The sequence below is a fragment of the Amia ocellicauda genome, chromosome 6 (assembly GCF_036373705.1).
Source record: "Amia ocellicauda isolate fAmiCal2 chromosome 6, fAmiCal2.hap1, whole genome shotgun sequence".
Lineage (NCBI taxonomy): Eukaryota > Metazoa > Chordata > Actinopteri > Amiiformes > Amiidae > Amia > Amia ocellicauda.
In genome coordinates, this window is record NC_089855.1 from 34255340 (window position 1) to 34277507 (window position 22168).

The 22168-nt window shown below is 39.1% G+C and overlaps 1 protein-coding gene across 1 annotated transcript; it reads left to right on the top strand.

Annotated features, from left to right (window-relative positions):
* Positions 1-4253: 4253 nt before the first annotated feature.
* On the top strand, positions 4254-21457 carry chaf1b (chromatin assembly factor 1, subunit B). Its single transcript, XM_066707020.1, has 14 exons — positions 4254-4406; positions 5207-5343; positions 6144-6276; positions 6588-6705; positions 7654-7757; positions 9848-9944; positions 11228-11312; positions 12390-12483; positions 14749-14818; positions 16245-16336; positions 16636-16795; positions 17648-18085; positions 18443-18534; positions 20039-21457. The coding sequence occupies exons 2-14, from the start codon at positions 5218-5220 to the stop codon at positions 20182-20184; spliced, it is 1755 nt and encodes a 584-aa protein (XP_066563117.1). The 5' UTR covers positions 4254-4406; positions 5207-5217; the 3' UTR covers positions 20185-21457.
* The last annotated feature ends 711 nt before the right edge of the window (positions 21458-22168 follow it).

Consider the following 22168-nt stretch of genomic DNA (forward strand, 5'->3'; position numbering starts at 1 on the left):
TAAATCCTAGAAATGGTTGTGCGTGAAAATCCCAGTAACTGAGCAGATTGTGAAATACTCAGACCGGCCCGTCTGGCACCAACAACCATGCCACGCTCAAAATTGCTTAAATCACCTTTCTTTCCCATTCAGACATTCAGTTTGGAGTTCAGGAGATTGTCTTGACCAGGACCACACCCCTAAATGCATTGAAGCAACTGCCATGTGATTGGTTGGTTAGATAATTGCATTAATGAGAAATTGAACAGGTGTTCCTAATAATCCTTTAGGTGAGTGTATATCTCCAAATCCCACACAGGAATCCTAAAATCCTGAATACTCTTTCTTTAAAATAACCTCATATAAATCATAAAAGTGGAATGACATGGACTGACTCCTTGCCTGTTGATATAGGCAACCACCACTGTGTTGTCCGTCAGAACCAGCACATGTCTGTCCCATAGTACTGGCAGGAAATGAGACAGTCCAAGGAGTACTGCTTGTAACTCCAGGACGTTGATATGGAGTGCCCGTGCGGTCTCCATCCACCTGCCGCGGACTCCACATTTGTCACAGACTGCTCCCCAACCTTGCTTGGAGGTGTCTGTCGTCATGACTGATCAGTGGTAGACTGGCCCCAGGGACACACCGAGGGTCAAATTGTGAGGGCTCCGCCACCAATGGAACGACTTCCAGAACGCCGGAGTGACTGTGACTTGGTGTGCTTAATCTCAGCAAGGATGCATCTGTAAATACTCAAACCACCGCTGCGGCATCCTCAATCGGAGGAGGCCAAGGGGGAAGGTCTGTGATGCTACCGCTAGGAGCCCAAGCAGCCTCTGGCAAGGGGACACCCTGACACGAGCTCTCAGTCAGAAGAGAGAGAGACACACGTGTATAGAGACAACTCTTTCTGGCGCCAGTGCATAATTGAAGACGTGGACCTCCTGGCAACGCAAGGGACTGAACACGATGTCCATGCACTTGGAAAAAGTGCGTGGGGCTAGCAACAGGCCGAAGGGGGTAAATGCAAACTCGAACACTCGGCCCTCTTAGGCGAAGCAGAGGAACTTCCTGTGTACCTGCGCATAGGGATGTGAAAGTAAGCGACTTCAGATCCACCATAATGAACCAGTCACCAGGCCTAATGGCCTGGGATATGGTGCGCAGGTTGAGCGTGCTGAAGCGCAACACCCTGAGGTGGCAGTTCAGGCATCTCCAATCCAAGATTTCCTTGGGAACTAGGAAGTGTTGGGATTAGAATGGGAAAAATGTATCGATTCTCCAGGAGAGCAGCGATCATGATACGACATGCCACATACAGCAATGGGTCCCTCACTTGCGGCCACACCACGCCTCAGAACCACCTTTGTGGACAGACCTGAAACTACGGGAAGTAGCCAACTGTTATAGTTTGGAATTGCTGGGAGGTGTACGGATGGGCCAGAGTCTGCTGGAGTGTCACAGGTTTAAGGTACAGGAGGGGAAGGGGGTGGAGGTCAGCCAGCTCCTGATGCATGTCATGCCAGACCACCGGGGGTCAGGACGTAAGGACTGCCATGTGGGGGCACCTACCTGCCGGTTCCAAGATCGGCAGGGGGGCGGGACTGCTGCCTGGGCTGCTCCCTGGGAGCCAACGTCGAGAGACATCGAGCTCCTGAAGGGTGCCTGTGAGGCTGAGCCGAGAGTGGCTCGCTGCAGGGACTGTTCCCTCTCCTGGGGAGTGCGCGTCAGCAGTAGTAGAAGTAGGGTAGTAGACCACCAGCTGTAGCGGGATCTAAAACCGAGGCCTTTACACACGGACAAGGAGGCGAAGTAGACCTCCTACATCCGCAGATATGGGCTGTAGTGCAGGCGCAAGCCAGCGGAGGAGCACCTCACTAGGGCGAGATCTCTTACGACACACAGCCGGGCCTCGGATTTTACAGCAAGCAGTCGGAATATACATAGCACTATATAAATACCAGTATTATATTTAAAAGGCTCTTCTTGTGAATGAAACTGAAACCGAAAGCGCAGCCAGAACTCCAGTGCGCATACAGAACAGAATCGGGATTAGCTATCAATAATAACTAAGCACACACAAGACAGAGATGATGTGTAGCGAAAAAACGCTGGTGAACAACACTACGAAGTGAAGCCAGCCAGCTGAAATAAGCAGTTTGAATGTTTATTACAGACACAGAGAGTTTAAGTTCTTGAGTCCGGCAAAATGGCAAAAGAAGACAAACCTGCGCTGATGTCACTTTTATAGAACAGGAAGTGGGCAGGGACCTGTTCTGAGTGACGTGCGCAGGGGCCAATGGCAGCTTTGATAGAGTGAGGTTTCGATCGGGTTCCTACGGAAGTGAACTGAAACCCCGCCCCCTTGGACGGTGCTTCCGATAATGGACTTAAAGTGCTGTAGGATGAAGTTGCCCGTAGCCGCGGGTCCTGCGTCCCTTTGCCCAGCCCTCCTTTCACTGACGTCACTGAAATTTGAACATCCCAGCAAGCGGGAAACTCCAGAGAAAGCAGCAGCAGAATTCGCCAAGCAAAAGGCATGAAAACGATCTAAAATGAATTATAATAATCAGAAAATATGTACAAACGAGGGAGTGACTGGATATAATACAACACCTAATATAATCCTCTTTGCACAGTATTTTACTTTTTCCTCATTTTGGTTGTCCCCCACAGTCAGTTCAAAAGCCAACGTCTGTTAGTTAATGTCGTTAGACAGCTATTTACTTGGTAAAATAAGCAAATTTATCTCGTCTGGCTAGTTTCAATGTAAATATGTATTCTTGTTTTACTGTAATTATTATTATTCAAATCTGAACAGATCAGTTTTGACATCTGACCTAGTGTCAGTTTGTAATTAAATCGTTTTAAATCTGTTGTATCACAACCAGAATTCAGTCCATGCACTTTGTACACCACCTAATTTAATTAGGTCATTTTTCTGTAGTGGAATGTATGTGATATTGTGCCAAGTATGCCTACAGTGTCAATTTAGCAAAAGTGTTTAAAAAAAATGAATGTGCAACAACATTATTCCATTTCCAAACTTTCAACTGAGACCAGTGTAGTTAACCAGTATACTTTATATCAACCTTGACTATTCTCCTTAGTAATAAATACAAAATAGTTGTATAGTATAGCTTAATAATTATATTAGATGTTGTATCCAGTCACTACCTCGTTTGTCTTTATTTTCTCATAATTATCATAATTATTTCGTTATGTTATATTCAGTCACTCCCTCGTTTGTCTATATTTTGTCTATATACTGTGCGTTGTGTGATTCGATTAAATTGGAGTGGAAATTTAGAGTTTGAAAGAAAGAAAGATCAAAACATGTATTATTGTTTATTCCTATAGATACGCTTGTGTTATTTAATTATGTACATCTACAAAAAGAAATTAAACCCCACAGGAACCCCACAACACAGTGTATTGGATTGGCCAATAAGCGCACTGGATCCCGCCCACTTGCTGTGATTGACAGAAGGGGCATTGTCACATTAAGAAAAAGAAATACAGATCCAGATGCAGGCTTCGAAATGTAAATTGCACTGAGAAATGTAATAAGCAAAGCAGCAAACTGGAAATTAATTAATGTAGAAATAAATGAATAAATACAGAAATAAAGGAATACATGTCCATGTATTTATTTATTTATTTCGAGATTTATTTATTTATTCATGTATTTATTTATTATTTTCTCTCTGTATTTATTTTTAATTTTGGTATGGATTATCCTCCATAGGGAAGAAGGTGCAAGGAGACCTCCTTGTAAAATAAAAATAAGAGCTCCTAATGAGGACTATACTACCCAATAAAATATCATAAAGTATAAACCTTAAAACAACAGTATAAACATCAAACAAACAAACAATGTTCTGATTATTATTACGTTTACGATTATGATTATTCAGAGTTGCAGTGATGTTTTCCAAACTCTTCTAATCTTGCATCATAAATGTAAAGGCTAGTGTTGTTATACTGTTTCACCAGTCTAAAATGTGTACTTTGTTTTGACAGTATATATCGCACTGAACTTTGCATTTACAAATGAACTGTGTTCTTAAATCTCTATACAATGTAACAATTCCCAAGACAACGAGCACCGGAAACAAACTAATCATTCCGAAGACTAACGGCGAAAGGCATGATGTATTTTGAATGCGGTTTTGTCATACAAACCAAAACACTGTTATATTGCTCGACCATAGATATCTTTTAGTAGATCAGTTGTCTTCTTCGGAATCATTCGGAATGTTTCGGAAAATACGGAAGCGCGTCGGATATTTTCGTCTCTGAATATGGTTATGGCCGGCGTGTCCGGAGTGTGTCATACCCGCCTGAGCGCGGGAAACTCAGCTGTTTAGAACTTCAGCAGAACAGAAAAGGAAGCAAAACGGAATCTGGAATCTGCTAAACAGGTGAGGTTTACTGTCTCTTATCTTACTTTTATAGATTTTAACGCATACAGTTACCCCGACTATGACTCGGGCAAAACGAGGAGATGAGAATGTATGCACTTAGAATAATACCGTAAAAGCGTTTCTTTTCTTTAGCTAGGTAGTTTCACAGTCAGAAGTATTTTCAACTTCATGTGATGAAAGGTACCGGACAACATTGCCACCCAACAACTCCTTTCACAATACATTATAAAATATAAATACGTATCCACATATGTTAATCCATATATATATATATATATATATATATATATATATATATAAAGTAGAAATGGATGGAAAAAAGTAAAAGTACAATTGCAAGTTTATTTGGAGATCATGTTCATATAGGCCAGATTAAATTACCAGTAGCAGTAGTATTTTCACTTTCTTTGTCGGCATTCAATTAGTTATTTTGCCGAAGCAGCTACGTTTTTAGGATAGGTAATGTTTTTGTTTTGTTTTTATCAATAATGTTATTAAGATTTCGAGCGGTTAGGAATTATACACGTTTATAGTTAATTTGATTGATTCATTTATTTACAACCTAGCGCTTTAGGGGGTTGTTTTTCTTCTCTGTTTAACTTGTATTATACTCTCTGTCATAGGACTCTCTGTCATTAGCCATGGGAAGAAAAGAAACCGTAGAATCATTGGTTGTCATATAACTTAGATGGCAATCTATTTCCTTGACGTGTATGAGTGTGTATTGTGTATGAGTGTGTATTGAGGCTATACTGGATGCATATTTACTTAAAGAATTTTTTATTTTTTTTGGGCAGGTGATCCAGAAATGAAGGTTGTCACTTGTGAGATAGCGTGGCATAACAAGGAACCAGTGTATAGCATCGACTTCCAGCATGGAGGAGATGGAAAGATCCATAGACTGGCTACAGCAGGAGTAGACACCACTGTTCGGGTGAGTCATCTATGCTACTGTTACTTTCTGGGCCAAGCCTTTAAACCTGGAAGCGTGAGAGGTTAAGAACCTAGTTGTGGTTGAAAATACTGCCTCCCTTCATTGTAAATCATTCAATTTGCGTTTTTATTTGTTAATTATGGTTTCATAAATTCACTTATATAGAAGTAGTATATTTTTAATGCTAATCAAACACTGATTTCATCAACTCAAGCAGTAGTGCATTGTAGTGTAGATGGGAGATGCCAATAATTAGGTAGAGAGCTCCAGGATCTGTCCTGTAAAGAACTTCTGTTGAAATACTACAGCAGAAAAAATGTAACAATGAAATACAGAATCGGCATTCCAGAGCTAAACAGTTTAATTCAGTAGACTCCAAATGTTCTTATTGCTTGCCCTTCTGAGTGCACAGAATTCTTTCAAGAAAATGTTATGTCTCTCATGTCATCAGGCCTCTTTCCAAATGAATAAATCACTACAGCTCCAATGAAGGTGAAATAGGCAGCAAAGGAATGCTATTAGTAATGCTGCTTTTGAAGGAAATGAACTTGATTCCATGCCAACCAGTCAGTCAGTATTTTGTGCACACACAAGGTTGGGACATTTTCATACATGCAAAAATAATCCAGTGTTTACATCAGCCTTTGATACAGGTAGAGAAACAGATTGCTTTCTCTTAGGAAATGTAGCTAAAGATCAATTACTGCACAAAATGGGCATCACAAGGTCAAGTGCAGTTTTCTAAATAGGGCTGTTGCCACCCAGCTTGAAAAGGTTGATTGTTTCCTGATACACTACAGTTGTGGAAAGTGGAAAAGGGGCCAGACGGAAAGGCCGTTGTGGAGTTCTTGTCCAACTTGGCACGGCACACGAAGGCAGTCAACGTGGTGCGCTTCTCTCCCAGCACGGAGCTCCTGGCATCCGGAGGAGATGGTGAGTAAAATATCCAGGCTTGGGGTCGGTTCCTGTTTTTCCATTTTAATTTTGTTTGCAATTGCTTTTTCAACTGAATTCCAATTCCAGTAGAGCCTATTAGGTTAATGGCAAAAATAATTGGATTTTGTAACGCGTCTGAAAAGGGACTTGGAATTGGCCAACCCTGGAATTAACGTTTTATTTGCATTCCTTTTAAAAACAAACAAACAAAACAAGATCAGTAGCTTTGGATTTCATGGGATCTATGACTCTGTTATGGGCAATGCCTGTGAAAACACCTTGTTGAATTGTAGGCCCTGTGTTTTCAGATGCTGCAATACTGCTGTGGAAGCTAAACGACAGCAAAGAGCCAGAACAGGCTGGATTTCAGGAGGACGAGGATGCTCAGCTCAACAAGGAATGCTGGACTGTGGTTAAAACACTTCGGTAAGGGCCTTACCAGTACAGGTCCGTCCAAGTGCCAGTCAGCTGTTGTAAGAGTTGTTACCTTGTGCTGTTCTCTACGTGCTTCTGGCTGCACAACCTGTGGAGAATGACATCTCTTATACAATAAGAAACCCAGTTTACACAACATATTTTGTAAGTTGCTGGCATAACTGGAGTATGCATTAATGTGGAGCAATTTCTTTAAATATAATACAAAGACAATTTTATGACAATGCATTTTAAAACTGGACCAGCTGCTTACTATGCAATACAACAGAGTATACAATTATCCAAATGCAATTATAAGGAGTCGTATTATAAATCACTCACAATGAGTAGACAAACAAATCTCTTTACAGCTGAAATACGCATTTATTTTTGTTAAATCTAACAATCAAGCCCCCTTCTGCCTGCCTAAAAGTGGTTTGGTCCAGGTTCTGCTGTAACTGACCTACAGGCGTTGATCTGTGTTGAATTGTCATGCTGGTTACATTTAATGAAAGTATTAAAAACAAATGGACAGCCTGGGAATCTTGCTCCACTAGCATTGAAGTGCCCTAAAATGTCATTGGTAACTGAAGATTTAAAAAACAAAACAAAACTGATAATGCTCTGCACAGGCTGACATTTATGCACAAGATAAGAGGATTAGGAATGTTTGAAAATGCTGCCGTATGATTGGCTGGTTTACCATATGTGATTGATAATGTAGATATGAGTCTTTTTGGTGGTGGGGAATCGGGATGCAATGGTCGTAGCTAGACCTATTCCAAGGCTTATTTGAAAACTAATGACAGTTTCCTCAGTCTTAACACATTCATTCAGAAAAAGCAGGTGATTTGACACTAATCTTTACCATTATAGTCTGTGTTTAGTATGAGGAGATTATAATGATAAGATTGAATGTGCTTTGATATGAATCTCTTAATGTTTGGTATGTTCCTCCAGCGGACACATAGAAGATGTCTATGACATCTCTTGGACCACGGATGGAAACTTCATGGTGTCTGGATCAGTGGACAACACTGCTATCATGTGGGACATTAATAAAGGTAGCTTATATAAAGTTTAGTACTACAGAATGGCAGACATGTGACACTTGGAAAAACAAAGGAAACATGTCAAGAGAATTCATCAATCTGCCTACACACAGATGCTGTCTCTTGATGAAGATATATATATATATATATATATATATATATATATGAGAGAGAGATGCATATATACACACATACATATACAGTTCTGTAAAAAATTGAGACCACTGCAAAATTATCAGTTTCTCTGGTTTTGCTATTTATAGGTATGTGTTAGGGTAAAATTAACATTTTTGTTTTATTCTATAAACTACTGACAACATTTCTCACAAATTCCAAATAAAAATATGAATGGAATGGAATGGCTGCCATACATGTAGAGATGCTGATTTAAGAAAAATGTGCAGTGGTCTGTTAATTTTTTCCAGAGCTGTATATACACCGATCAGCCATAACATTATGACCACTGACAGGTGAAGTGAATAACACTGATAATCTTGTTATCATGGCACCTGTCAGTAGGTGGGATATATTAGGCAGCAAGTGAACATTTTGTCCTCAAAGTTGATGTGTTAGAAGCAGGAAAAATGGCAAGTGTAATGATCTGAGCGATTTTGACAAGGGCCAAATTGTGATGGCTAGACGACTGGGTCAGAGCATCTCCAAAACTGCAGCTCTTGTGGGGTGTTTCCGGTCTGCAGTGGTCAGTACCTATCAAAAGTGGTCCAAGGAAGGAAAAGCGGTGAACTGGCGACAGGGTCATGGGCGGCCAAGGCTCATTGATACACATGGGGAGCGAAGGCTGTCCTGTGTGGTCCGATCCAACAGACAAGCTACTGTAGCTCAAATTGCTGAAAAAGTTAATGCTGATTCTGATAGAAAGGTGTCAGAACACACAGTGCATCGCAGTTTGTTGTGTATGGGGTTGTGTAGCCGCAGATCAGTCAGGGTGTCCATGCTGACCCCTGTCCACTGCCGAAAGTGCCTACAATGGGAACGTGAGCATCAGAACTGGACCATGGAGCAATGTAGGAAGGTGGCCTGGTCTGTTGAATCACAAGTTCAAGGTGTTGAATTCCCCAGCTCTCAATCCAGTCGAGCATCTGTGGGATGTGCTGGACAAACAAGTCCAATCCATGGAGGCTCCACCTCACAACTTACAGGACTAAAAGGATCTGCTGCTAATGTCTTGGTGCCAGATACCACAGCACACCTTCAGAGGTCTAGTGAAGTCCATACCTCGACGGGTCAGGGCTGTTTTGGCGGCAAAAGGGGGACCTACACAATATTAGGCAGGTGGTCATAATGTTATGGCTGATCGGTGTATATAAAATGAATTCATTCTCTGTTACCTAGCTTTTGTATTAAACTTTGCTTATAAGCAATCAGTCTCATCCAGCCTTAAAAGATAGATGGTGTAAAGTGATTCCATTTTCTTCAAAATATTTTAACATTTTTATCTTGTTTGCATCAGTGTTAATTTAGTAATTTAAGTTTACTCCTAGTCTCATTGAAGTACATGAAAATGTTAAAATGTAATCTTCTCATTCTGTGGGATTTATGAAATAATTCCTATGGTTCAGTCCTGTTGGATGTTTTAGTCCAGTCTCGCCTAGTTCAAATTTAGTTTTCATATATAAATTAATTACCAATTTTAAATTGGTTTGTATATGGTGATTAGAATGTTGAAGCTCATTAGGAAGGTGATCTAGCATTTTCAAAGGCTTAATAGAGACTATAGCCTTGAGCAATGTACTCTGGAATTGCATATTTGCAAACTTGGACTCAATCTATTTTTTCTTTATTTTCACAGAGCACTTTTTGCACTACATATAAATGATAAACAAGATTGGGCATGAGTTTTGCAATTTGTGATTCAGGTGTAGATCAAACTTTTGATCTGGTCTAGAAATATTACTTCAATTAAATAAATGCAGTTGAAAGTAACTCTGCTTTCTATGCTTTTATGCCTTTGAAAGAAAGTCTATCACTGTGATAGGACATTTTTACTTCAACATATTATTTGTTAATCATTTTCCATAGTGATCTTCTGTCACAAACCTGTAGAAAATCTGTTCTAACTGTCACTCTTGCAATGCTTTCAGGACAGAAGATTTCCATTTTCAATGACCACAAGAGCTATGTACAGGGAGTGAGCTGGGACCCTTTGGGCCAGTACATTACTACCCTCAGCTGTGACAGGTAATCACATTGTCCTTTCCTGTCCATTCATGGTTCGACATAAGGGACTGCCCGACTGCCCAACGCAGGTTCCAAGTTCTGTCGTGCTGGCTTCTTTGCTATATTACATGCCTGATAGGGTAAAATGATTACTTACCCAATGTCGCGTCTGATTTGTTTACATTGGAAATAGACATGCAACCTACAAAGTGATAATTTCTGTTTCCATCCACCCCCCCTCGATTCTGATTTGGACCGCTCAAGTACTTTATTTTCTTCCCCCAACACTACTAGTTATAACCTTCAGAGTTGGGCAGGTACATTTTTTTGGGGGGGGGGGGGCAAGTACAATTTCAAGGCACCTGCCCTGTTGGGCAATCAGAATTATAAAGAAAAAATAAATAAATATATATATGAATATGAGAAGCTGTAGATTGAAGCAAGTGGAAATATCTTGGGGATACCTTCATCCAGCAATGGAACAATATAGGCTGATGATGGTGATGTATGTTATAATGGAATTCTGGCAGTGTGTATATTATGTGGGATGAATAGCCTTGCACCTACAGAATGACTATCTTTAATAAACATCAAAACACAAATAAGCTAAACAGTGAGAATTTACATTTATTAATGTAAATCATTTTAGTTAAAATTGCAGTATAAATAAAGGGCCCATCTTTTGCCATTATATCATCCAATAAGAATATGAAAAATGCCTTTTCAGGTGCCACAGTTTTGGTATGATGACACCACTATGACGCATGAGTAAAATATCCTAATATTAGGCAATTTTTTAGCTGCAATCATCCTTTATACAGTTTAATACCCAGACAAATGTCTGGTCTCTGAGTTTTTATTCTGAAACATTTGGTATCCTCTATCTGTTCTGCACTGAAACAAGAAAGGGCTTCTGCATTCAATTTTACTAATTTCTTGCTTTATTTATTGTCCTTATTTAAATGAGTTGCAAAATACCATGTTTCAGGCAAAGTGCAATTAAATGCTGCCAATATGCTGCCTTTGCCTTCCTCTATACACAAAGACAGAAAACCAATATAATATATGCCATTGTAAACTGAAACTAACTTATGGAACACATTTGAAGTCAGTCACTGATGGCAGGGTTTTAGGTATTTAGCAGAATTTTTAAAAAGCACTGTGTTGAGGTGATTGGGAAGTGGATTGGGTGGATTTTTTTCTTGCATCAAAACTGTTTCTTCCACAGTCTTCCTCTTTTCTGGCTGAAATGTTTACTGAAATAATGAACATAAGACATGACTTATAATGAGTTCTGTGTCTAGGGTGATGAGAGTGTACAGCACGCAAACAAGGAAAAAGACCTACATTGTGAGCAAGATGTCTTCAGGGGCGGCTACTGAAGGAGAGGCAAGTAGTGTAATATCTGATGTTACAATCTGGAGAACATCATTCAATGAGAACATTGATGCAAATGTTATGAAATGGTAACTTTAACTAACAATCTGATATTCTTGAATTAGCAGGGCAGAATCAGAAAGTGTCTGTCCCATGACTCCCAATCATTAAGTGTCTACCCTGTTTTGAAAACTTGTTTTGGTATTATACCAGGATATAGCATACTTGTAATATGATTAATTGTGTAAATTATCTGCTTTCATGATTTAAACATAAATAATTTACAGTTTATTGTACAGTGATTAAAGTGAGGAAAAACAGCTTTGTTAGCTAATGTATGGGGAGCAAACCAAACTTAAACCAAATGTCACATGTGACGTTGGCACAGAATGTTCAACTAAACCCCCAGATCAGAAGTTATGCTAGACAGACTAATATTACTACCTTCATAGGCCATTTCATTGTACATTATTCAATATTTAACTTAAAAACCTGATAAAGTAAGTTTAACATCATGGAATATATAAACCAAAGGATAGAGATGTAATTAATTATATATATATTTTCTCAAGTCCTGTTTCCACTCCACAAATGGGGATCAAAGACACTGGTTGTCTATTGGTTGTGCTAATCCAGTGCAAGAATTAATTTGCTATATGGAGAGGCTAAATCTTTTAAGATATTAAAAGGTCTTGCTCATTGTTGATTAATCTGAATGTTACTTTTTAATGTTTATTTTGCCTAATATATTCATGTAATATAAATCGATGAGTAAATAGTGACATTTTCACGTTTTTAAATTTGCATGACATCCAAGTTTGTTTGTTTTCCTAAGTTTCTCTGTTGGTTATGATCAAGACATGTTACAACTATTGATAGGTAATGTCATGTCAAGTAATCCATGTCAAGTTACCCATCTATATCAGTCAATATGTAGAACGAACCTGTCTTCTCTGAAGCAGTAGTTTGCATAAATTGTAGGTGAGAACATATTGTGAGGTTGTCTTAGAGCCATTAGCAACTATTAAGAAGCAGCTTCCTGCAATCTGGGTACTCAATCTTTTCTCTCCTCATTTGTTTTCTACCCAGGTGAAGAATTACAGAATGTTTCATGATGACAGTATGAGGTCTTTCTTCCGTCGCCTCACGTTCACACCAGATGGGTCTTTGCTGCTTGCTCCAGGTATGAGCGATATCCCAGGAACTCAATTGTCGGCAAGGCTGTAAATAATCCTCACTGCCGAAAGTGCACTAAAACTACTGCCTTGGTACAGAGTACAATGGAGTTGATAGCTGAGCAGGAAAGCTAGAATGAGTGCCAGAATTATAACTCGTATCCTCTATGCTGATGTTTTAAAAATGCACAGTGTACAAATCGGGAGCAACAAATTATATACTGAAGGGCTAGGGTCAGGGAATGTATTTTCTGTCTCCTTAATTAAAGACGGCTGTACTTTTCGTTTTCCTTAAACAGTGTCATCTTTGTCAATAAGCTTTAGAAATGAATACAAAGGTATGTCGTGTTATGCTAGCCTGTTTTTTGTCTGAGTGTGTGAGTTCACTGACATGTTGTATGTAGAATCAGAACCTCAGTTGTTTACATTCTTGCTTCCAGACATTTGATCTGTAATGTATAAAAAGCCTATTATATCAGCTGAGAGATACCTGAGCCACGAGTTTTAATGCATCTATATAGAGAAACTACTAAAAGATTAACACGTATAGCCACAGAGTGCCTACATTGTATAAGAAATTGCCCTGACAAGGTGACTTTCAAATGACCCCCATGTTACTCTGCTCTTTTTTTGTTCTTAATATAGAATTTCAAAAACAAGTGAATACACACATTCCTCGTCTCCTTTAGGAAGTGTACTTTTAACCTTCTACAATTTTTGTTTTTGCTCTAGATAATAAATAAAAAAAGGTGTGAAACTTATCTTGTTATTATTATCAACCTGGTGTCGCTAGATGTAATCATAATGAATACTCAAAGGACTGCATTTTACTCTACTGTAGGGCTGCAACAAACAACTATTTTGATAATCAATTAATCTGTCGATTGCTACTTCGATTAATCGGATACAAATAATTACAGCATTAAATGCAACTGTTTTATTAAAGTTTTGAGTTTTTCCTCATCTTGCGTAATGCTCTCTTTAAAACAACTTGAGTTGGCAGTTATAAAACCAATAGAAAACATGTGCAAAAAATAAAGGGCTTGATGGCATATAGTATATATATTAACAGGTGTTTTTGCATTGATCTCAAAACACAAAGCTGTTTTACTCTTCGGTTTGAAAGGCGCTAAACTGTTTTGATAAATAATGAAAAATAAAGTAAACATTAAATTCAATATTTACAGGCTTTTCTAAATAGCTTCCCCGACAGTCCAATACTAGACTATGAAGGTAGATCTTTTATTATTTTTTTCCTGAAATGAGACAATACAAGTATGCATAGTAGCACAATATTAAAATTTACATGCACACTGGATGATGCATACAATCATAACTTGTGTGAAAAGAGAAAAACGAGTGTGTGCATCTTCCCTTTCCTCATCGCACACTGACTGTGAAACAAATTCGATTTGATCAGGTTTTTTGTGCATTAAAAGTGACATCGACCAATGAAACACAAGAGGAAGACATGGATTGGAAAAGCTTATGATCTGCGTGTCTAACCACGAATAACTATACAACAGAGCAAATAAATATAGACCGACAATATATGGCAGGTTATCTTGGAGGAGCTGGACAGGAAAGGTACCTACTGTCTGTTGTAGATAGAATTCTACAAAGTGGTTAAGCACAGATAAACAACAACGTGACTTGCATTATTTACAAAGATTTACACTTTTTTAAATAAATAGCTTAACGTTGAAACATGCTCTCTGCTTTTGTGTCTTTATGGTGAAGTGTAGTTTATGTTGCAGAGCACCATTTTATTAGGTCTATGTTTAAAGAATTCCCACACTTTTGACGATCGTGTTCGAGCTTTTTGGGATAAAGTCTCATTTTCAGCATGCCCGGGAGCCGGAGCCACCATCATTGTTGATGAACATAAAGAGTGTGACGCATCGACGCAGTCCACGCAAATCGACGTATTTACGTAATCGACATAATCGATTACGTTGATGCGTCGTTCCGGCCTTTCTCTACTATTTCCTTTTCTTCTACCCCTCTGGATATGTGAGTGTGAGGCATACTCGGGGCAAGGAGATTACAGGATGTGTTTGTCATTCTTGGGAGTTTTTGCTCCAGTTTCTATTTGGGAAACGTACAGAACTTAGAAAATAAAAATACAAAAAGTTTTAAATAGGCTAGCACATCAGAATCAAATGAAATTCACTATAAAAAGTAATGTAAAAGAAATGCATAGTGTCCATAATATCTTCCAAATGATAAGACGTCTCACTTAAGTCATTAATCAGCGTCTACCTCTTTTGCAGCCGGTTGCGTCGAAGCTGGAGAAAATGTCACCAACACAACTTATGTTTTCTCAAGAAAAAACCTGAAAAGGTAGGGTTTCAATCCCCAGTTTCACTGATTTGTCTGGGACCTGTTTGAAAACTCTCTTCACTGTGTTGGAAACAATCTGATCATCATTTGGCTTCTAAATGTCTCAACCTGTAAAGACTCCCCCTCAGAGCCCATGTATGGGGGCACAATCTAATGAGTGTGATTTCAAACTGACTTTAGCACTGTGTCACTGGGGGTGTCACAGAAGGTGCATGGGATGGTTGGGCTGCGGGTGAGCAGGTCTTCCAGCCTGCTGCAGATGTCTGTGATGATAAAGGTTGTATCACTCATCCATCAGAAGCCATAGCACTGCTGTTAGTGTAGTACTGTTAATGGCACTGGCATTTTGGAGAACACTTGAATGCAGTATTGACCTCCTGTGCTGGTATCAGGGTTGACATGGTGAGCTGATTTTAGCAATCTAATCCCTAAGCTGAAAAACCATATAGCTGTATTTCACATTTCTTTTACTTGTGCCAATGGTCTCATGATATAAGTTCCTTTAAAAAGTGTTTTCAAGTTCCCCAACAATCTGTTTCTGTTATCTGAGAGATGGCAAGCCCATTTGGACAAAATATGCTAAGGACTTGTCTATCAAACCACTGTTGTAATTCAGCCTTACCAATGTAAATGGGTAATTTAAAGCAGGGCATTTTGCACAAGTGAATCTGATTACCTGGTTTTCAAAACCTGACCTTGGTGGTTTTCGCTGCAGAATTGTCAAATGAGAGGTGTGGGTTTTAATACTCGTTCTTTGCGTGATATTGAAAATATCATGTCAGCCCTTACAGAAGACAATTCCAACATCTCTAGTCTGCATGTAAGAAGAACATGGCCTTCTAAATGTGAAATTAATTATAATTATAAGCATAATAAGCACCCTATGATTAAAATAAAATAAAAATATAAACCTGGGTGAAACTGTTGAACTATTTTCTTTCATGAATGCAGTCAGAATCCAGAGTCGGGAATCAAGTGTTTTTATTTACTTCTGCTTTTGATGTTAGATTAAGATATAATAAGGTATCTGGGACAGAGGTTAGAAAGGATATAATTTCCTGTAGATGGTATTGCAGTTTTAAGTATTTGAAGAAGAGAGAACAGCTTGTTTGCTGATAAAAAGGAAAGTTATACGTTTTGGAGTAAAGGAGTAATGCAGTTTGTTTGTTGTTTAGGGCGTGCTTGCTGTCTGTTATGCAGTGACCCAGGACAGTGAATTTCCACTTACAACAGCCACAGACTTTTCAAAGCACAAGTACAATTTTTACAACAATACTACATTTAATATAAGGGAACAATAGTTCTTGAATTTGTGTTCTGCAAAATGTTTGGATCAGTTTGTTATTAAAGCCCTACTGAATGAGCCAGGTGGGTCTACAAGCCACCTATCATAATTTTGAGCAGTCTCACGTCTCCTCTCTTTCAGACCCATAGCACATCTCCCATGCCCAGCAAAAGCCACTCTAGCAGTGCGGTGCTGTCCAGTCTACTTTGAACTGCGGAACTCAAAAAGCGAAGGTAATATACGAGGGCAAAGCACCATGCTGAATAGTCCTGATGTCCTGTACACACTCAATGAAACGTGAACATTTTAGCATTGTAGTGTGCATTAAGGTCAAACCCTTCAAACTCATTGTTGCAGCCTGGTTAGGGCTACGGGTTTCTTGATATCATTTGGTTTGTGATTTATACAAAGACTGATATTGGCACAAAACCTTTCATTACTATAAGAAACACTTTTTAAAACATTTATAAAATGTATACATATTTTTTTTAATTAAAAGAAAGAATTGAATGTTTTTCTTTTTCTGATTCAGATGGGTCCACCCTGGAGCTGCCGAATGTGTTCAAGCTGCCCTACCGGTTAGTGTTTGCTGTTGCCTCTGAAGACTCTCTGTTCCTGTATGATACCCAGCAGACCATCCCTTTTGGGTACATCTCCAACATACATTACCACACACTCAGTGACATCACCTGGTGAGTATAGATCAACCTTCCAAAAAATGTCCCTGCCTGCGGTATAACTCCTGAGATTTTAATGTAGAATGGCAGCATCCTTCCCACTGATTTAGATTCTTTCCACGTGATCTTTCAAACATTCTACTGTTTTAGTTTTTCTCTTCTCTTTTCTTCCGTTGTCGTTTTTTTTAAATATAAAGTTCATACATGTATTGATTTTGAAAAGCAGATTTAAACACTGTATTGAGGATCCTATTGAGTGGAGCACAAGGCTCTCCACCTCTACCTCGAACAGACACTGAATCTTCATCTAAATGCTGCTTACGTTAACATTAATCGAAGTAGTAAAATGTAGGTTTCAATGGCAAACGTTTACAATAACTGTCCCACAGGTCATTGCTAATAATGTTTGTCCATAATTAGAGATGTTTCTAATAACATACTGAAAAGCATGCAACAACCTTGGGAATGGGAATGGCAATATCAATACAGAGAGTCTCATCTTCACTGTGCTCCCACACATCTTTAAGAAATACTATGTGTTTGCAACACCACTGACGAGATTACTCATCTTGCACATAAGGTAGTAAACTAATGATTTCCCTCTCTGTGGTAATAGCCAATTAGTAGCCTAGCCTCTGCCATACTACATCTCCTGATTTGGGCTGCCTCCATTGTCTCCGTGTTTGTAGCAGTGTTCAGGACTTGAGTTGGGAGAATATTTGTATGGAACAAAAGTGTTTTAAGTTGAGTGCAGAGTGAAGAGGTTGGACAATCAATCAATGCTCCTCTTCTGTGTAACTTTTGTTTCCTATTTTATGTTCTTCAATTGTCATGGAGTCAATATTTGTTCTTTGGTTCTGCTCTCAGGTCCAAGGATGGCTCATTCCTGGCCGTGTCCTCGACAGATGGCTACTGTTCCTTCGTGACATTCGAGGCTGGCGAGCTGGGCACTCCCCTGAAGGAGAAGCCCACACTGGAGGTGCAGACCCCGGGGCCGGCAGCGGAGAAGAAGCTGAAAAAGGCAGCTAGGACAGCCTCCCCTGTACCCAGGCCAGTGGAAGCCAGCCCGGGGGCGAGCAAGAACGGGGAAGGCAGCAGCCCCAGCCCCCTTGTGGAGAGGTCGTCCTCTAACAACAGGCCCGGCCGAGAGAGTCCCTCCACTCCTCTCAGCTCCAGGGGCGTTTGTGTCACCCCCATCTCTGAGGACAAAAAGCCTCTGCATTCTGCTGGCCAGCCCAGAAGAATCACACTAAACACTCTCGAAGCCTGGAGCAAACCCAGCACCCCGATTGGCCCCACCCCCAGGTAAGGCCAACGAGTCATGGGGCTGGGCAACTTGTGAAGCCTCGGGTCCACTTCATAGGCTTCCATCCAAGCAGAATAACAATTATGATGGCCCCACAGCTGAAGATGGTTCAGTCTAGTACCTACTAGGACACCAGGCATAGCATGGATTGAAAGTGCTAAACTTTTTAGGAAACATAGATTTGACGTGTAATTCAATCGTATTTTAAAATGTTTTTTTTTCCAGACATCATTATTAATAGGATCAAAAATACCTTATTTTACCTGCCAGAGCCATCTGAAGCATCATCAGTCTATCACAGTGGTACTACAAGACTGTATTTTAAGTAATGAATTTGTTTGTTTTGGTGTGTGTAGGCGGGTGGTTCTGACTCCTGTAGCAAGTGGATCACCTGTGTCATCCAAATCTTTGATTGCTACTTCGCCTTCTACAGAAAAAGCTAAGCACGGTTAGTAATTATTTAACATCTAATGTAGAGCAATAATAACATAATTCGACATTGCAAGTGTGGCCAAAATAAATGTTTGTATTAAATAATTCGGTATTTTTCAGGTCAGCAGATCCTAATAATGCAAGCATCAGTATTATTGAGTACAATAGACATCTGGGGTCTATGTGGTCAGGCTGGTTGAGTTCTGAGAAGTGGATTGATACATGTATACAAATATATATGTTTTAAAAGATCCATTCAGACAAAAAAAAAAAAATGAGTAAAGGTTTACATTGTAAAACACTGACATTGTACCAAACCTAACAATAATGTTTGTACAGTTGATGATCAGCTGTATTATTTACTTTATTCTTCCTGAGAGGTCAGGAAGAGTTCTAAATCAGTAGAAACTGAAAAACATATACTGTATATTTTTTAAACCAGTGTTGTTCTCTAGATTACACTGTGGCCAGATTAACTGCCTGCCTTTATTTACTATGTGACTGTTATGATCTATTCCTTGAGGAAGGAGGTGTGTATTTTTCCAACTTTATAGCACCTAATTTCTTACACAGTTTTGTTTAAAATATATCAACTATGCCGGCGTTCAGAGCAATGTCTTTCATCATGGTATAGTTTTGGGGTTCCACTTTTTTTATTATGTATTTCTTAGCAGGCACCCTTATCCAGGGCGACTTACTAAAGCGCAATACAAAGTGCAAAAATACAGTGCAGTTCAAGGCATAATACATTTTACAAATTCCAATCTACACAATTGTATAAAATATGAGGTCTTACATTCTGGATTGTAAAAGCTGAATGCAGAAAAGATGTTAGGTCATAGTCAAGGGACAAGGGAAAAGGAGCATAGGGGAAATCAAAATAACAATATGAGTACTAATAATGCAAGGGAATGCACTTTACAATGTTTTATCATACTATCTTACAGGAGAGTAAATTACTAAATTACAAGTACTACCTGAAAATGTGTGTCTTGAGTAAGCGCCAGAAGGAGGTCAAGGACCCGGTAGGAAGGTAGTTCCACCACTTAGGGGCCAGGGATGAGAAGGAGATGAGGCAGAGTTAGTCTTCTGGCACCGGAAGACTGCAGTGGCCTGGAGGGGATGTATGGGGAGATGAGGGTCTGAAGGTAGCTTGGTGCAGTGTGGTCGAGAGAGCGGTAGTTGAGGGTCAGTGTCTTGAACTGAAAGCGACCTGAAAAGACCTGGGCATCAGCTCTGTGGAAATGGTAGGAGAAACCATGGGATGTGATGAGGTGGCCCAGGACGGAGCCTTGGGGTACGCCTGTAAGGAGATGTTGGGGGGTGGATGAGGAACCTCGCCATGTCACTTGATCGGTCCAGTCCTTGAGGTAGGAGGAGAACCAGGTGAGAGCAGTTCCAAACAATTGGACCTGTATGAAACTGTCACTTCTCCTTTTCTTCTTGTTGTTTATAGGTAGCTATACTTTTTTGAGAAAATGTTTATGTACTTGGTAAAGAGGGAATTTTGTTTATTACAGAGAGACCGTCCCCTCCTACAGACCCAGTGTGCCAACCCCCTGAACCAAAGAGGCCCAAAACTGAGAGGATGCTGGTGTCTGGCACCCCACTCTGCTCAGAGCCCAGCACAGAGGAGCCCCAGCACATAAAAGCCCTGAACCCATGATCCTCCTCACAGCACACAGACTGACACTGCGTCTACATGGGGACTCTCTCAATGCATATAACAAAAAAAACACAGGGTCTTGAAACTCGCTTAATGTTGACTTAAAACCTTCTCTCTAAATGATTCCACCTCCCATGCTGCCTCTTCAACAGGGTTGTACTAATTAATGTATTTTGCTATTATTTTTGGAAATTTGCATTTGTACATTACTTGATATATTTGGAACCATTTTTTTCCAATTGTAGTCCTGCAGTGTTGTTGTTTTTCCAACTGGTTAGGTAAGTTGTTCAAAGTCCTTTCAGTCACTTTCAGAGATGACATTTGTAGCTTTTATGTATACCATAAAGGAAAAATGAAAAGATGGTGATTTTAAATTAAAATTCCACAGACCTGTTTAAATGCAGTGGTATCTTTATCCTTTTCTAGTGTGCATTTTGTACTATTTCCCTCTTTAACAGTTTCTATAAATTGAGAAAATGCACCTATAGAATCAAATCTGTCAATTGCCAGGATATATGAGAGGGGTAATAATTTAAAAAAACAAAATCCTTCAATTAGTTCTTGATATCCCCTGCTTTTAAAGGGAATTATGGTGCAAACTTTTGGGAAATTAACATCGCCTTGAATTTGATTTAAGTGCTTGTCATGTGCTATATGCAGAGTTTAATACAGTACAAGTTTAACACTTAAGGAAAATACTGAAGAATGTCCATATTACATCTTTCTGATTTTAGTGCAAAAGAAAATAGGCTTTTCAATGTATGGTCATATACAAAAAACAATGAATTGGGTATTCTGCAGATAGTTCCATTAATGATTAGTCTCTAATACGTCAGCAACAGTAAATCTAAATAAAACTTATTCTTACAAATATTTAAGTATCCTGTTTACATTTGTAAGACTGAGAATTCTCTTCAACAAAGGTTTTATATGTTTTCATATGTGCCAGGGATCAGCTTAATGATTGCTTGAACTGAGACAGTTATTGTGTGTTGTAGAATTAAATGAAGTATTGATTTCAGGGATCAGATAAAGCTGCCCACCTCAATTTCATAACACAGTAATTAAGCTAGTCTTCAGTATATCAATCAGGTCATGGACTTTAAAATGCAAACCAATGGTGTTTCTGATGAAAAACAGCTGTTACTTTAATGAAGACTTGTTCTGAAGACTGTTCTGATCACTGTGGGGAAAATGTAAACTTGAATATTGCACCTTTATGCGTTGTATACTTTGACAGTATCAATAATAAAGTAGTGCATTTTAAGCTTTATTGACACAAGCATGGGAATTTATAGAGTGGGCATATAATTTTTTCTTTATCTAATCAGTGTTCATTCCTTTATGACCATTTGTGCAGAGTGGAGTGTCTACAGTGACACCTGTAGGATAATACATTAATTGCTGCTCAAATAAATGAGGTGAGATAAATGCAATACCCTACATATTGGATAGCCTGGCTTTGAAAAGATGGTGAATTTCCAAAATACATTTCTAAACATTTTTTTGACACCCATTATTTCTCTTTCAGTGTTATTCTTTTCAATCTAGGATGTTCAGACAGATATGATGTCATAATCCATAAAGTGGTACCCATCATAATTTTGAAAACTGGATATAATTATTTTTTTTATAATAAAAACATTTTATATATTTTTTTAATTATCAGACTTCATATTTAAACATTTTCTTACCCATATGAAACCAGTGTATCTAGTAATGACTGTGACTGTGTGAAACTAATACGATGCTTAAAGCAGGCATACTAATTACTGGTATTTTCCTTTGATAAATAAATAAGCCCCATTTTAGTCACTGGATAGCCAATTTCCTTCAGCTAAAGGGATTTTGCCCCCCATATGCCTTTGCACTTGCATCCCAGTTGCTCTTCTCATTGTGGGTCATGTATTCCTTCAGTTGAGTAAATATAAAATACTGTGTATTACTCCACAGAGCCTGTCCTGGTACCATGCTGGATGAATAT

Bases quoted from the DNA above. Each gene is read 5' to 3' on its own strand.
- chaf1b (XM_066707020.1), top strand. From the start codon at position 5,218: ATGAAGGTTGTCACTTGTGAGATAGCGTGGCATAACAAGGAACCAGTG. The intron at 7,758-9,847 runs GTAGCTTATATA...CAATGCTTTCAG, and splicing joins CATGTGGGACATTAATAAAG to GACAGAAGATTTCCATTTTC. The intron at 11,313-12,389 runs GCAAGTAGTGTA...TTTTCTACCCAG, and splicing joins GGGCGGCTACTGAAGGAGAG to GTGAAGAATTACAGAATGTT.